The sequence below is a fragment of the Limulus polyphemus genome, unplaced genomic scaffold (assembly GCF_000517525.1).
Source record: "Limulus polyphemus unplaced genomic scaffold, Limulus_polyphemus-2.1.2 Scaffold1101, whole genome shotgun sequence".
Lineage (NCBI taxonomy): Eukaryota > Metazoa > Arthropoda > Merostomata > Xiphosura > Limulidae > Limulus > Limulus polyphemus.
Window position 1 is genome coordinate 83058 of NW_013666711.1, and position 15034 is coordinate 98091.

Sequence of the window (15034 nt, forward strand, 5' to 3'; positions counted from 1 at the left end):
CTGTTCTATGTTTTAAGAAAAATAAGTTTAATAACTTATTTTTAAATAGTATTTATGTATATACATATATAATGAATAATAATTTAAATGTGACTGTATTTTACAAAATACTAGTCCACTAAAATACAGCCAAGACAGGTCATTTTGTAAGACCAAAGGTCAGTTTTATGTTATTTGATATGGTAATATGAGTACACATGAGCCATGTCATTGTAACTTCTGTATTGTTAGCCAGGCATGGTTGAAAGGTCAATATAATAAAAAGATATATAAATGTGTAATGTTATGAGATTTAAACTATTTAGACTAAACATTTGTGTTTTCATGTTATAATCTGTAGTCATTCTAGAACAAAAAAAGCATAATTTAAATTTATTTCTTAATTTTTTGTGGTGGTTTAGAGACTGGTCAAATTGACAGACCCCATAGAGTTAGGGTACAGAATATAACAAAAAAATATATATAAAATTTTACTGAAAACAATTGTCTGAAATGTACTTAGGAAGTTTTAGAGATTACACAAATAATATTTGAGATTTTTGGGACGAACAATAGTTTTTTAGTTGTAACATGAAAATCACTTCGCACTTGGACTGGTAATGAAACAGACTTGATATATTCACAAACAAGTCTATAATAAAAATACTTCATTAAAAAATTGATTTTTTGTATATGAAAGACTTGTAATCTTTACTAAAAGTACCAAATTCTGTGAAGATAAACTTACTGTATTAAAAGTTATAGTATAAATACTTAACTTGTGTATATTATACCGAGCCTGTTGCGAAAGGGTTAATCAATTATTTTATGTAACACTACTCAATGTTCATAGGTAATCAACTGATTGTCTAGCTCTAGTGTGGAACCAACTACCAGTGGCACTATTTCAGAACTTTTGAATAGAACAGTAATGACAAATCCTGATTAGAATATGTGGCATGATCATTGACAAGAACTTTTTTTTTTCTCAAATTAGTGATTATATAAGTAAAATTTTATATTTTTCCTACTGTTTTGCTTTTAAAATTTTCTTAAATCTATAAAATGTAAGTATTTTCTTTCAATATGTTCTACATTATACAGGAATTTTGAATTTTAATTAAGTTCAAGAGCATAAGCTTAACACTAAGTAAAAAATAATACATTTTATAAGCAGTAGTAAATGTATTAGCTTAATATATTTTGTGTGCTATCATTACAAAGAAAAATATGACCATACAGGTTAATTCAGTGATTTAAAATGTAACTTCTTAAGACAAAAGACCAATTGTTTTCTTGACGGTCAACCTTAGTATTATATCCTAGTTTTTATATTGTTAAACTGTATTAAATAATGACATCACTAAACTGTGTGTTTGTGTAAAGAAGAAAGAACTAAAAGTATGATTTTTTATATATATATATATATTATAGACACCTTTTAAACTTCAATTAGTACAACATATATCTTCACTTTATATTTTTAAGTATAAGAGTTGCTCGTACAAAATGAAATCAATCAAATGAATTAATAAAAAATGTATTTAAATATATATGTATAAGAATTTTTTTTCCAATTAAAGATTGAGTACTTTGTTTACTTAAGTGAGAAAACTTAAATCAGAATTTGGTTGACTTCAGCAAATATTTGCATGTTTTTTTTTAAATGAAGTTGTGAAAAACTAGGAAATCAGCTTGGCTAAGTCACAATAGAGGGAACACTACTATTTTAATTTGATTGTGGCTGCATTTATTTACTTATTTTCAACACAAAACAACCCCGAGGAAAGAAATGTTTTAAACAAAAACAAAAAATGTGGTTCATACAATGAAATTCTGCACTTTATTGTTATTATTATTTTTGTAGTACATTCTTTGTATTATGTACTTTTTTTAATGTAACAATTATACCCACTAGTGTGGTAAGTTGTTATTTATGAATTGGAAGATAAGAATGTGGAGTTAGAGAATTTAAACTTAGGACAATTATTTTAGCAAAATATTTGTGAATGTTCAAAAATACATTGACTGCACATTATTTAATAAATTGTTACACATGTTAAACATTGTTTTTCTTAGAGCTTATTTAGTGCTGTTGTTGATGACTGAGTAAATTTTCTTGTTTCTTGTTATACAGGTGTATGAAGGTTTAATGTACAAACTTGTACTAGAGTTCCCCAGTAGCTACCCGTACACAGCTCCCACCATCAAGTTTGACACCCCTTGCTTTCATCCCAATGTTGATGCACAAGGCAACATTTGTCTTGATATTCTGAAAGAGAAGTGGACAGCATTATACGATGTTAGGACAGTACTGCTATCTCTTCAATCTCTACTTGGAGGTTAGTGTATTACAGAGAAAGCAATAGCCCTACCTTCTAAGCTTATCATATGCAGTATTAATGATCTTTCTGTTTTATAGATGTGTATGTTACAGACAGTAAAATAACCTCCACCTGACTGTTTTTTATTCGTGTTTAACAAAAGAATAATTTAGTGCATAGTCTGATTTACTGTTCAGTATTACTGATTCTCCAGTCTGCTTGCCATTTTTGGTAGACCGCAAAAGGAGGATTTCCCGAAGCAGTAATAAGAGGTATTGCATTAAGAGACAAGCCTTACTGTCTTGTATTTGTATCTGGATGATATATGAAGGACACGTGTGAATGAATATGAACCTATTATGAATATATGTTTTAGTTAACAGCTTAAAAATATGCAATCTTTGTAGATTGAACTGGCTAGACAGAATGTACTGAATCTAGCCAATCCCTGCCAGTGAAAATCTTGAAGTCAAAAAAAAAAGGTAGAAAAAATTATTATTCATTCTTTAAGAATAGGATTGAAAGTTATAAAGCTGAAAGTTTTTTTTTAAATATATATGTCAATAGATGATAATTGCTTGAAGCATAACAACCAAATTTCAGAATGAGCATATAGTGCTGAGTATTCATCATATATAGCTTGCATTTTGAATACCTCTCTTATTAAATTAGAAACTCAAGTTGCCAATATTTACAAGCTAGAATATAAAATAAGAGTTCCTCATTTTCTTATTGCTGAGATATTATATTTAGCGAACCCACTACAGTGGCTCCGTCCACCTCTTCCTTGTTTGAAAATACTTGCTTACCTATGCCTACTTCTCTTAAGTACATTTTTATAACCAAATAAAAGCACTCATTTTGAACTACATAATCCTATAAGGCTTCCTAAAACACTTATGCAGGTAAAGCCATTATAACCATTCCAGAGATTGAAGAATGCTGATAAAAGCAATATGATGATCTGAAATGAGATTTGTTTTCTTTAAGTTAACAAAGGTACAAATACACTTTCAAAGTTGTAGTAGGTACAATGCACTTAGCCCTATAGTCAAAGAGTTAAACACTGTCCTGCATGTGTTACAACATTTTACAGTCACAAAGTTACCTCAAAATGTAGTGAAACAACATAGTATCAATGTGTGTCATTAAGATTTGCATCAGAGTGCTGTTTGTAATTTAAATTTTATATTATATAAATTTTAACTACTTTCAAAAGAATATATATATATTTTTAATTCTCAAAGTTCACTTCTCTATGTCATGTGATGTGTCAATGTTCTGAATTCTCTTCTTTTAGCTTGTATAACTTCAACAGTAATGCATCTATACTGTCTGAGTTATGTAGATACAAACCATAAATATTTCCAACATCCAATGCACACTTACGGTGCCCAAATGTTTCTATTTAATGAGATATCAAGATGCAAGTCCCACCTATCTACCCTTAACTGTCAAGGAAGTTTTCAAAACCACATAATCTTACTTGGCATACATGGTTATAATCAATAGAAAAAGCCTATTTTCAATTTTAATCTTGCAATGGTTCTTTGAAATTGGCTACAATAAACATTAGACTATAGGTCTTGATTTTATGATGTGTTGGTAAGCAAAGTTTATGCTCGTAGTATTTAACAACATTTTTAACCTATTTATAGCTTAGTTAAAGAGTTAAGTATAGTTGTTTTTGGACATTCTGTTTTAGTGAATTGTGCATTATTTATGTTTTAAAATGTATACTTGAAAGGTTCATAGATTTTTTGCTTTTCATGAAGAAGGTTTTAGAAAGTTTTAACATAGCTTAGCTCACTAAGTGATGAGTGCAGAACTTCATTCACACAGTAGGGAAGTATGGGTATCTAGTAGTATTTTCCAACTGTGATGTACTGCTGTACAGGGATGAATAAGCTGTAAAATCTAGGACTAAAGGTAAACAGTTAATTGTCAATAATATAAATTCAAGTTTTATCAACAAATTATCTATTGAAAGAAGAGGTATATTCATCTTATTTTATAACTGTCAAAATTTCATTTCACTTTACTCGATGATTCAGCTACAGTTGGTGTTAGAGCAGAGAAAAGAACAGATAAAATATAAACTTTTACCTTAAAAAACATTTGATATCCATTTAGGAGATTTTATAGGTTACATAAATGAAATATGGAAACTGTAAGGTAAAAAAGGAGTATATTTTTATTCTTAGCATAAAAATCATCTTGACTAAGATTAACTCAGTAAAGGTTTTGGAAATTCACATGCAAATTTTTACTTTAAATACTTTAATAGAAATTTTGATTTTTGTGTTCAACAGACTTGTAATGTTTACTAAAAGCTTACCAAGTTTTGTGAACAATGTCAGAAAAACACATGGTTTCAAGAAGTCTTAATATAAAATAATAAAAACTCTCCAATCTGAGTGCTTTCAAAAGGTGAACCTTTCTTCTTCAGGGGCAAACTGTGAATGGTGGTATAACTGAATGTGTGGGATGTAATTCACTTTTGCATGAACAATGATATCTTTTAGAATTCTGCTTTTCCTGAAGGAGACAACAGAAACTTCAGGAAATATCTGTTTAACCCTTTCGAGACGGGTCACGATTGAAAGGCCATGTCATCTCATTTGTTGACTCGCATTAAAAATTTTATTGAACCACTATTTCATGAACTTTTGTCAATAAGTTTGGTATTAAACTGTATATTATAATTCAAATTTTAGTACTATACATTACTCAATTTCTTAATTCAAAAGTAAATATTATAAAAACAGATAAATATTGATTTTTGTTTCTCATGTTGAATGCAGCACTTGTTCAAATTAGGAGTTTGTGAAGTCAAAATACTAAGTCTATAGTTTCATACGAATTATAAAGTCAAATTCCCGATATTGATAAGCTAGAACATAAAATAAGGTCTTATCTTTTCTGTTTGCTAAGATATTGCTCATGTAATAAATGAAACACAGTGTCACCCTGCCCACCTCTTTCCATTTTACGGAAACACTTATATACTCTTACTTCTATATATGACATGAATAACCAATCAGAAGTTCAGAATGTCCCCCTAGTGGCTTTCTAAGCAATTTTAAATTCTTAGGATGCCATTTCTTTCTTTTTGAACTAATATTTCAAGGCGATAGATTGTGTATTTAATCTGCTCAAAATTTCATGTTTTTTTAGATTAAAATACAACTCTGTTATTAAGTTTGATAAATTATAGTAGAATTCTATGGTATTGATGTAGTAATTTATGATTTTTAGTTATTCAAATTTATATATAAAAAACCTAAAAAAATTAGCTTCATATTTTACACATGCAAAATTTTTAAAGGCTTAGCAACCGATTACAAAAGTCATAACTAGAAGAAGTAATTGTTTGCTTTGTCATTGTAAGTTCTGTATTGTTAGCCAGGCATGTCTGTAATGTCAGTATAATAAATGTATAATGTTATGAGATTTAAGCTATTTAGTCTAAACATTTGTTTTTGTGTTACAATTTGCGTTCATTCTAGAATGAAAGAGATAACTTATATTTATTTCCTAATTTTTATGGTGGTTGTGAGATCGGTCAAGTCTACAGAACCTGTACAGAGATTAATACTTGAAAATAACGGATAAAAAATAAAGTTTTTTCTTAAGAAATGTTTGATAACTATCTGGACATTATAAAGATTTTGCATGTGAAATTTGAACATTTTGTGATGCATAAAACTATTTCTAATCTTAAAATGAGAATTACTTTGCATGATAGATAGGCAACTTGTGAAAATAAAAAAAAATGCATGAGAAAAACATTGCTTTACAAACTTTAAGTCTTAATACAAAAATTTGATATTTTGCATATGAAAGCATTATAATGTTTACTGATAATCTGCCAAATTTCATTAACATTTGTTTACTAATTGAAAAGTTATAGCATGAAAAGTATAACAAACACAAAATGTTTACGAGGTCGGCCCCAGGGACCAAGCCCGTGCTGAAAGAGTTAAGTTGATCATTCAATTGTAGGAGATGAAAATGTTTTTTTCAGAATGCACAAAACATTTCTCAGTTTAAAGTGTTAGGTAACAACAAGAGGAATACTGTTTTAAACTTAGTATTATTCTTTTTCAGGATTATTTTCTGCTGAGTATTGTTTGCTTTTTCAATCTGTCTGTCAATTTTGGTATTTTTATATTCTTTTTTGTTATATGGTTTCTTTTAGGTCCTAGGTGGGTTTTCTTTATTCTGCTTCATCTGAACAGATTTTTTTTTTATTTTAAAAGTTTAACTGTAGGTAATGTTCCATCTAGTGTAAGTGGGGTGGCAGCTTTTATAGTGAAGGAAGTGTGGTATGTTGGTGTGTAAAATTCTGTCATTAATAAAGTTAATTTTGGTAGGAGAGTAATCAAAGGTAAAATTGATTGTTTTGTGAGGGGTGTTTGCATATGTGGTAAATTCTTTAAGTGATTCAAAACTGGCTGTCCAAATGAAAAATATGTCATCCATGTAACATTTCCTAGTATGGCTTAGTTGTAAAAGCTGACTTTCAACATGACACAGAAAAATATTGACATAATTGAATTTGAAGTTCTTCAGGGTTAATACAGGTCACAAGGCCTGGAAGATCAGTTACTGTTTGAGATTCTGATGAGTTAGAAAGGGTTAAGGTGGACTTCAGAGTTTCTAGTCCATCATGTGGAATGTTAGTGTAGAGGGAAGAAACATCCATTGTGCAAAGAAGACTGCTAGGCAGTAAGTGTCCCTTGAGCTTCCCTTTCCTTTATCACATGATTACAATGACATCCTGAAACCAGTATCTGTCAACAATCAACCTAAGCCAAATTGCAATTCACTCAACTACAGCAGAAAACAAGTATTTCAGAAACTTAGGAAACTCAATGAGAAATGGACAAGACATTATCAACATGTCAAGTTGTTAGTCTATAACATAAAATCAAAGCATACCTCCATCTCTCACATAAAAAGCACCAGTCACAGTAGGAGCACATGATCAGAATTTCTGCAACAATTGGTAACAGATATTTGGAAACATCTCTTTTAGAATTCATGAGTATCACTAAAAGTTTCTGTCAATATTCTTGATAAAGAAATTTCCCACTATTATCACCTATAAAACACTTTGCTGGAAGAAAAAGATCTAAAAAATTTCCAAAAAAACTGATGCATTCTTTCTTAAAAAGAAGAACAAAAGCCAGTCTCTTACCAATAACACCAATTCAAAAAGTGCTTCTAACAGCATTCTTTCCAATCCTACTCTGTATCATGAAGAAACTACCATAGCATCAAGCTCTCTACCAGAAACTATCAAAAACCCTTTATCTCACAATGAACATCTTAAAAAAATACACATAAGATCTCTCAAACTAACAAACCATTAAAAATAACAGTGACCTCAAAGATCACACAGATAATGAAGACCATTCCCCACACACCTCTAACATTATTAATCTTTCAGAGACATAACTGTCTCAAAAGCAGAACCCAGTCTCTCTAGTAAAAGTCTCAACTTCTTCTCAAACAATAACTTTGTTAATGATCCCACTCATCTTTCTAACCTGCATGAATTCTCTCAAAAACTAAGACTGTTAATTTTTTTCACAACAAACTCCATCCTACTGAAAACCAACATACACCGAAATTGAAAGAAAAGTCTTCATGAACACCTCCACCAAACAGAGAAGAACATTTAGAGAGTTATATTAAAACAGTAGAAAAGGACATAATACAAACCTTAAAATGTTCCAAACAATGTCATAATAATCTTAACCAAAATGAAATAACTGCTCTAAACAATCTTAAATCGAACAACAATATCATAATATCATTTAAGCTAACCACCAACTAGAGGACACTAACTTCTATAAGAAACTCACAGGATCCTACAGTTTAGTTTATTAAGATCATAAATGATAAACTTAAAGAACTCCTCCAAAACAAAAAAAATTAACAAAGAAACCTTCCAGTTTCTAAAGCAAAATGTCTCTGATACCTTTTTACAAAAAACTCTCGTTTCCAGTTGTTTTGTACTAGAAATGGAGACATTTCCTGGAAGCCCAGGTGACCTTCATGACATCACTCAACTCCCTTTGTATATCACTCATTCAGTTACATCACCATTCCCAGTTTGCCCCTTGAAAAAGAAAGGCTGACCTTTTGAAAGTGCTCAGGTTATAGTTTTTGTCATTTCAAATTTCATGAAGATACACTTGTTAAAGTGTGATTTTCAAGACTGGTCAAAATGAAGAACATTGGAGCCTACTGAATGTTAGAGGGTTAATGTTATATGTATAGACTATTTTGTCCTGTTTATTTAATTGTACATACAACTACAAATGCTTTTTCACCTTATTTTGTAGGAACTTATTGTTAGAAAATTTTTCGTATTATGCTCTCATATAAATAATTCCATATATTTCTTGGGATTCAAGAAACAAAAATTTACAATTGAAACAGCTTTTTTGTTATTTAATAACTTAAAATAAATTGAAATTTTCTTGTAATTGGAGTCATTTGATACACATTACAACTAAGCTTACTAACAAATTGTGAAATTAATATAATTTGCTGAAACATAAATTGAAATTAATTTAATTTTTTTCCTCTAAATAAAATCCCCTCTAGTGGCACAGCAAAATGTCTGTGGACTTACAATGCTAGAAACTGGGTTTCGATACATGTTGTGGGCAGAGCAGAAATAACCCATTGTGTACCTTTGTGCTTAACTTCAAACAAACATTCCATCAAAATAAAGACAAAAACAAATTAATTATTTCAAACAAAAGTACTTACAAGCCTTAGTAAGAGTTGGTAATATATTATGTTCACATATTTATAAATTAATCAAATATGGAATTCTTAAAGGATCTAAATTCTCACATGCATGGTAATAAAATTGTCTAATCTATAATAAATATTTTATGTGCATAAAGAACCAAATGTAAATACATTTGTAAATTAAGGATCGTGATCTAGAAATATTGTTCTTGTTTATAATTTTTTTTACAGAGCCAAACATTGATAGTCCTTTGAATGCTCAAGCTGCGAAGCTCTGGGAAAATCAAACTCAGTACAAAAAAGTTCTCTTGGATAAGTATGATAAAGAAGTGAGAAAGAAAGCACAGTTTTAGGTTTATGTAATATCTATGAAATAATGTCTGAATCCTGCTGATAGTAAATTCTCTTTCTTCCTGTAGTAATTTTAAGTTATCAGATACTTGTATCGTTCAACTTCAGGTTGATATATGATATATTTTCAGCTGTAAGGTAAACCTATGCTTTTCATATCTCCCTGCTTTAGTATAAAATATTTCCACTCTCCCGTATAATCTTAATTATCCTTGTGCTCTAAGTAAATTGTTAACTTCGATAGTTTGAAGACTAAAGTGTCTTTCCTAAATTCATTTATTTAAACCTACCATTAAATATAATCATTTATAGAATCATATCCATTATACACTATGGTTAAGCTTACTTACAATAATTTTACATTACAACATAATTTTGAAACAAGAACATCAAAGGTATATTTTAGTTTGTATAAATAATAAAGTAGTGGATTTGTTCTGAAAAAATACATGTTGAATAATTATTACTTAGAAATAAACTTTCAGTTTTGCATTTATCATGTGTTTTTTTTGTTTTTTTGCCATCCTTGATTTTTAACTTTTTTTTTATATATGTATGTATTTAAAAGTTCTTGGTGTGCAGAATATTTTGATGAAGAAAGGATGTCCAAGTGAATTAATGTTGTCATTTTTTTCAACAAAGTATATTAAAAATGTAATAGTGTTAGTTTTTACTTCTCTTTTATGTATGGCTAGCATTTTCTGGTTAACAGTGAATTAATGCAGTTTATGAAAGTTTGGGTTTAACAGCTATGCTGTTCTTGTTTGTTTTTTTTCCTCTCTTATTCACTATAGTGAAAATTAAAAAATGTGTTTGATGAAAATTTAAATTACAGTGTTAAAATAACTTCACATGGAATTCCTGCTGTTTTTGGATATTGCTGCTGTTGTGCAAGTTTCTATAGATTGTATAATGTTTTCACTGTAGTTTCTTTCATTAATTGAAACTTTTTTTCAGTGTAAAAAGAGATAATGGGAAATTGTGAAAATGTATTGAGCTAGATTTTGAATCACTACTAAGCAAACATTGTAAATATGACTTACTTTCTTGTGTAAATACTGTTAAGTTTCAACTTGCTTAATATAGATGGTAAATTGTGATATGTATGATTTTTGGTAAGAATATTAAAATATACCATTCAAAATATGCATATTTAACTATGTTTGTGTACTTGTGTTATAATAATTACAACTGTTCATTTAAATTCTTTTTTGTATACTTTTATTTTCAACTTAAAACTTATTTCTGACTCCAAGAAATGTTTTAATAAATTTTCCTGAGTTTCATAGATTGGAGTCTGTTTTTTATCATCAAACCAGATGCATATATTGAGAAGGCAAACACTGACTTTATTTATACTTACTGTTATGCATATATGGGATTAAAGTAGAAAGACTGTGATTCAATTGTAAGATTAATTTTCTGAGTTTTTGTTCTAATTCACTAGTTGCTAGTTTGAGCAAGGAAAACTCTTTATATGAAAAATAATTCACTTACTTGCAAGTTATTTTCCAAATAAGTATTGATATCTCTAACAATGTGAGAATGAAAAATAATTTCAAGAAGTAGTCAGAAATATGAGGAAAGTGGATTAAGAAACTGATATATTTACATAAATTTATCATTCAAACACTTCAGAACCATTTTAGCATTGTAAGTTACCCACTATGATGGAGGTGAGAAATTTAGGCTTTTCAATATTATATCCATTATGTTCTTTATTATTTTTACTTGATCATAAATAAGGTTTATTGTAAATCAGATTTAGTGTATGAGTTTCAAGATAAACCTGAATTTGTAAGTGCCTTTAACAATTATGTTTGCTAATACTTCATATCTTAATCTTAGTTCCTCCCGTTCCGTTGGGAACATTGGTCATCGAGACCTCGCCATCTGCCTCTGTCATGAGCAGTCTCCACCACTTGGTCAAATGTTAGATCCACCAGTTCCAAATCCTCTCTAAAAGTTCTTCGCCATGTCTATATTTCATATAGTTTGGGTAATTTTAAATGGCTTAAATTTTAACTTGTTTATAGTATTATAATTTCCCTGGGCACTTATTATAGGCTTTCATTAAGATTGAATTTCAACTAGTTACTTCTGTTACCATAAAAAAGAAGGGAAAAATTACACACTGCAATTTGGAGCCATGGACGTTACAAGTGTATGGTCACAACTCACTATTTGGTCACACAGCAGTTGGTAATAGTTGACTAGTTACCTTCCCTTCAGTCTATTAATTCCAAATTATGGACAGCTGATGCATATAGCCCTTGAGTAACTTTGCATAAGTATCTGAAAACAAACATCTGGATACTGGTTTTGTAAGGCCTAAGCTTAATGTTTGATATAAAAGTTTTGTTTCACCATTAATGTTGGTGGAACTTTTTTTTTTTTCAAACTTTATTGTTCATATCTATAGTTAATATCATTTTAGTTGTTGGTAAGTGTGGCATTATAGCCTTGCCTTGATTTTTTTTGTAGGAAATATATATATACATGGTAGGTATATTGAAACAGCATTGTAGTTGATATGCAGATATATAAACTAAATCCTTCAATAACATACCTTAGGATGTTTTTGTACAATTTATAAAACTTTAATTACTGGTTCCTGCATGAAGTTACAATTTCTAGATAAATAGTATATGCTCAACTTTAAACTGTGCAAGTTCTCCTTTGAGGGAAATTCACATTTTCACACCTCACCAACTTGTTGGATATGTTGGTCTTAATAAGTTTTCCAGTATTTGGTTATATGTGGAGAGAGAGAAGTGAGGAAGTTTGATTTAACTTTTTTTGTTAACAGAGCTTGCCTAGTGAGGTGTCATTCATGGAATTCCAAGTGGAATATAAAATTGTACTATAGTTCTAAACAAAGTCTGTTTTTTATTAGATTTAACATTTTCTTCATTTTGTGAAGTTGTCAAGATTGTGGTCTGGTGATGTAGACCAGTAGCTGCAAAGGATAAATGAATTCAGACATAGAGTAATAGTTATTGTCGATAGACATTTTTTCACATGGCAAAAATATGTATCACATATTATTATGTTATCAAATAAAAAACAGTGTTTTTGTTTCTTTTTTGAAATATTTTGTCATATTTCTGCTTTGGTCAGACTTAGACTTTGCATCTCAACTAGACTGTGATAAAGATGTAGATTGCTATTTTTATAGATGATCAACTATAGTTTTTAGGAGGTTCATGGGTATTCAGTGGAGTATTCAGGGCTTGGTTGTAGGAAGTATAGTCAACATTTGTTGTGGGAAGAGTTGCTGATAACGTTTAGTGTGTAAAACCAGATTAGCCCACAAAGTAATAAAAAAAAATCCAGAATTTTAGGTTTATGTAGAAGAAAAGGGGAAAATGCTGAGTTTTGTAGTTGGAATGATCTAAGATCTACATAAGCAGGTATATTTCAGTCACAGTTAAATGCTTATGCAGTGGGTGATTCTATAAGTGAACTGATGGAGTACACAGGAAAACAAGGACTAAAATTTACTTACTCCATTATAAAGTTCAGGATATTGCTGAAAAGATCATTTTGTGCAACTTTTTTTTTAAATTGTTGTTGAAGATGATAATGTTTGTAATAGCAGTTCAAAAGAGTTAACAAGATATCAAGTAGCCATTTCAGAAGCTTTACTTTTAATGGATTGTTTTTTAATGAACAAGTAAACTGGATAAACCTGTGGAATGGATTTACTCTAGGTTTATTTATGGGGTTCATATAGACTGCATGAGTTTTTAAATGCATTATTTGAAACTATTTAGGCATCAAATTGCTTTTGGGTCCAAGGTAACATATGGATAACTCAGAAAAAAAGATAAGCAGAAATACCATAAATATTGCAAGTAATCCCCTTAATTACTGCCTAGCAGTGTAATGCAACATGTGGATCCCACCAATAATGAATGATATAAAAAGTTGATAATTTGACAGTTAAAGGTAAGAAAGAAATATTTGCAGTTTATTAGTAACTTCTTAATAATATGTACATAGAATGAGAGATCTTAGTTTAAGTGTAACCTTTTTTAAATTGTTATAACCAATTTTAAATATAAGTTGTATAGTTTATAAAAGAAAATTATTGTATACTAGAAAAAAATTCAAAAATGTGTTACACCATTACATTATTTTGAATCGATGTTTGACTAGATACTTCTATAGTGAGAAGAATGCTTATATTTCACCTGTAATCCCAATTAACCCCATCTAAAATGGGCAATACCTCCTGGAACTTAAAAGTAGGTTTGTGATTAACCTTTCAGACAATTATCTCTTAGCTAGTTCTGCAGAGTATTGAAAGATTAGATTTTTGTGATTTATTATTACAGACAATTCGTTAACTTGTCAAATTCTTTAGTATTTAAAAAATGAATTTACAATATGTTGCCATTCAGCTGTCAAAATTTTTTTTTCTTTTAAAAAATCATGCAAAAGACCACAATTAAACATGCTTCTTTATATTCCACCAATGCATTATTTCATATCATCACAATAATTGTGGTGGTTTTGTTTACAACTCTGACTAGCATACATTGTACAAAAATCTTAAAAGGATAATTAAAATTTATGATGTTTTCAGTTATGACACGGTGAAACCATTACTATACAATGGAGTAGGAAGATGTTTAATATTGAGGGAAGAGTAACATTAACATTCGTATATATTTGTAATATACATTGTGTAAGCCTGCTGAGTGGATACGAATAAGGAAGGTCCAATGGCACTTTTAAGTTTTCTCCCTACATCAGTGATGATAGTGTATTCCTTGTAGCTTCATGTATTCCATTCAGTAACTCATAAGTGGCAGAGGAAGATCTTAATTCCTCATTCTCTGATGTTATTCCACATAAATGGCTAATTAACTTAAAATGGTTTGGTTGTATTTTTCTGCCATGCTATTAGAAGATGAACAAAGATCTGTTGTCCTGATCCTTTTGGTTCCAAGGATCTGACACATTTCTGTAAACAAGGTTAGTTCAAAGTTCCATATCTAATTTGAGTGAAATTTATTGACGAATTTCCTTGCTAGATTTTCTGTTTCCTAGTTAGCAACAGCATATGCTTTTGGCCATTTGATGAAACAGTCCACCACAAGCATGATGCATTTATTCCCACTATTACTCTGTGGCAGAGGACCAAAAAAATTGATAGCAACTCTTTTAAATGATGTTTCAACACAATACTGCTATAGCTGTCCATGCTGTTTCACATGTGGACCTTTTCACTCAAAATATAGACCACACAATTTATAACAATTTTCTAAATATCCTAGGGACCCAACCCAATAGAAATGTTCTTTTACTCTCACCAGAGGTTTCTTAACACCTAAGTGTCCGCAATTGGAAGGTTGTGGAGATGAAGGAGAGCTTCAGAATATAAAGACTGTTGAAGTACCTACTTTAGTTGTTTCCCTCCACTGGTATCTTCCCATTTCTAACATAAGCCTTCTTGTAGGCATAATGAATTGCACTGTGCCCAGTATCTTTGGACTATACACCTGGAAAAAAGTTAAGCACCCCCAAATATTTTTCAGGATTGCTTATTGAAAATAAGGTTTAATTTTCATGATGTTGAGCAATGTTCATAATTTCAA

General features: G+C 29.9%; 1 protein-coding gene across 1 annotated transcript in view; it reads left to right on the forward strand.

Annotated features, from left to right (window-relative positions):
* Nucleotides 1-12520, forward strand: part of LOC106462134 (ubiquitin-conjugating enzyme E2 C-like) — a 37444-nt gene extending 24924 nt beyond the window's left edge. Inside the window, exons 4-6 of the mRNA XM_022389288.1 lie at nucleotides 2117-2321; nucleotides 9309-9406; nucleotides 11277-12520. Coding sequence (XP_022244996.1) covers nucleotides 2117-2321; nucleotides 9309-9406; nucleotides 11277-11336 — 363 coding nt within the window. The 3' untranslated portion in view covers nucleotides 11337-12520. The remainder of the gene's footprint in view (nucleotides 1-2116; nucleotides 2322-9308; nucleotides 9407-11276) is intronic.
* Nucleotides 12521-15034: the final 2514 nt, after the last annotated feature.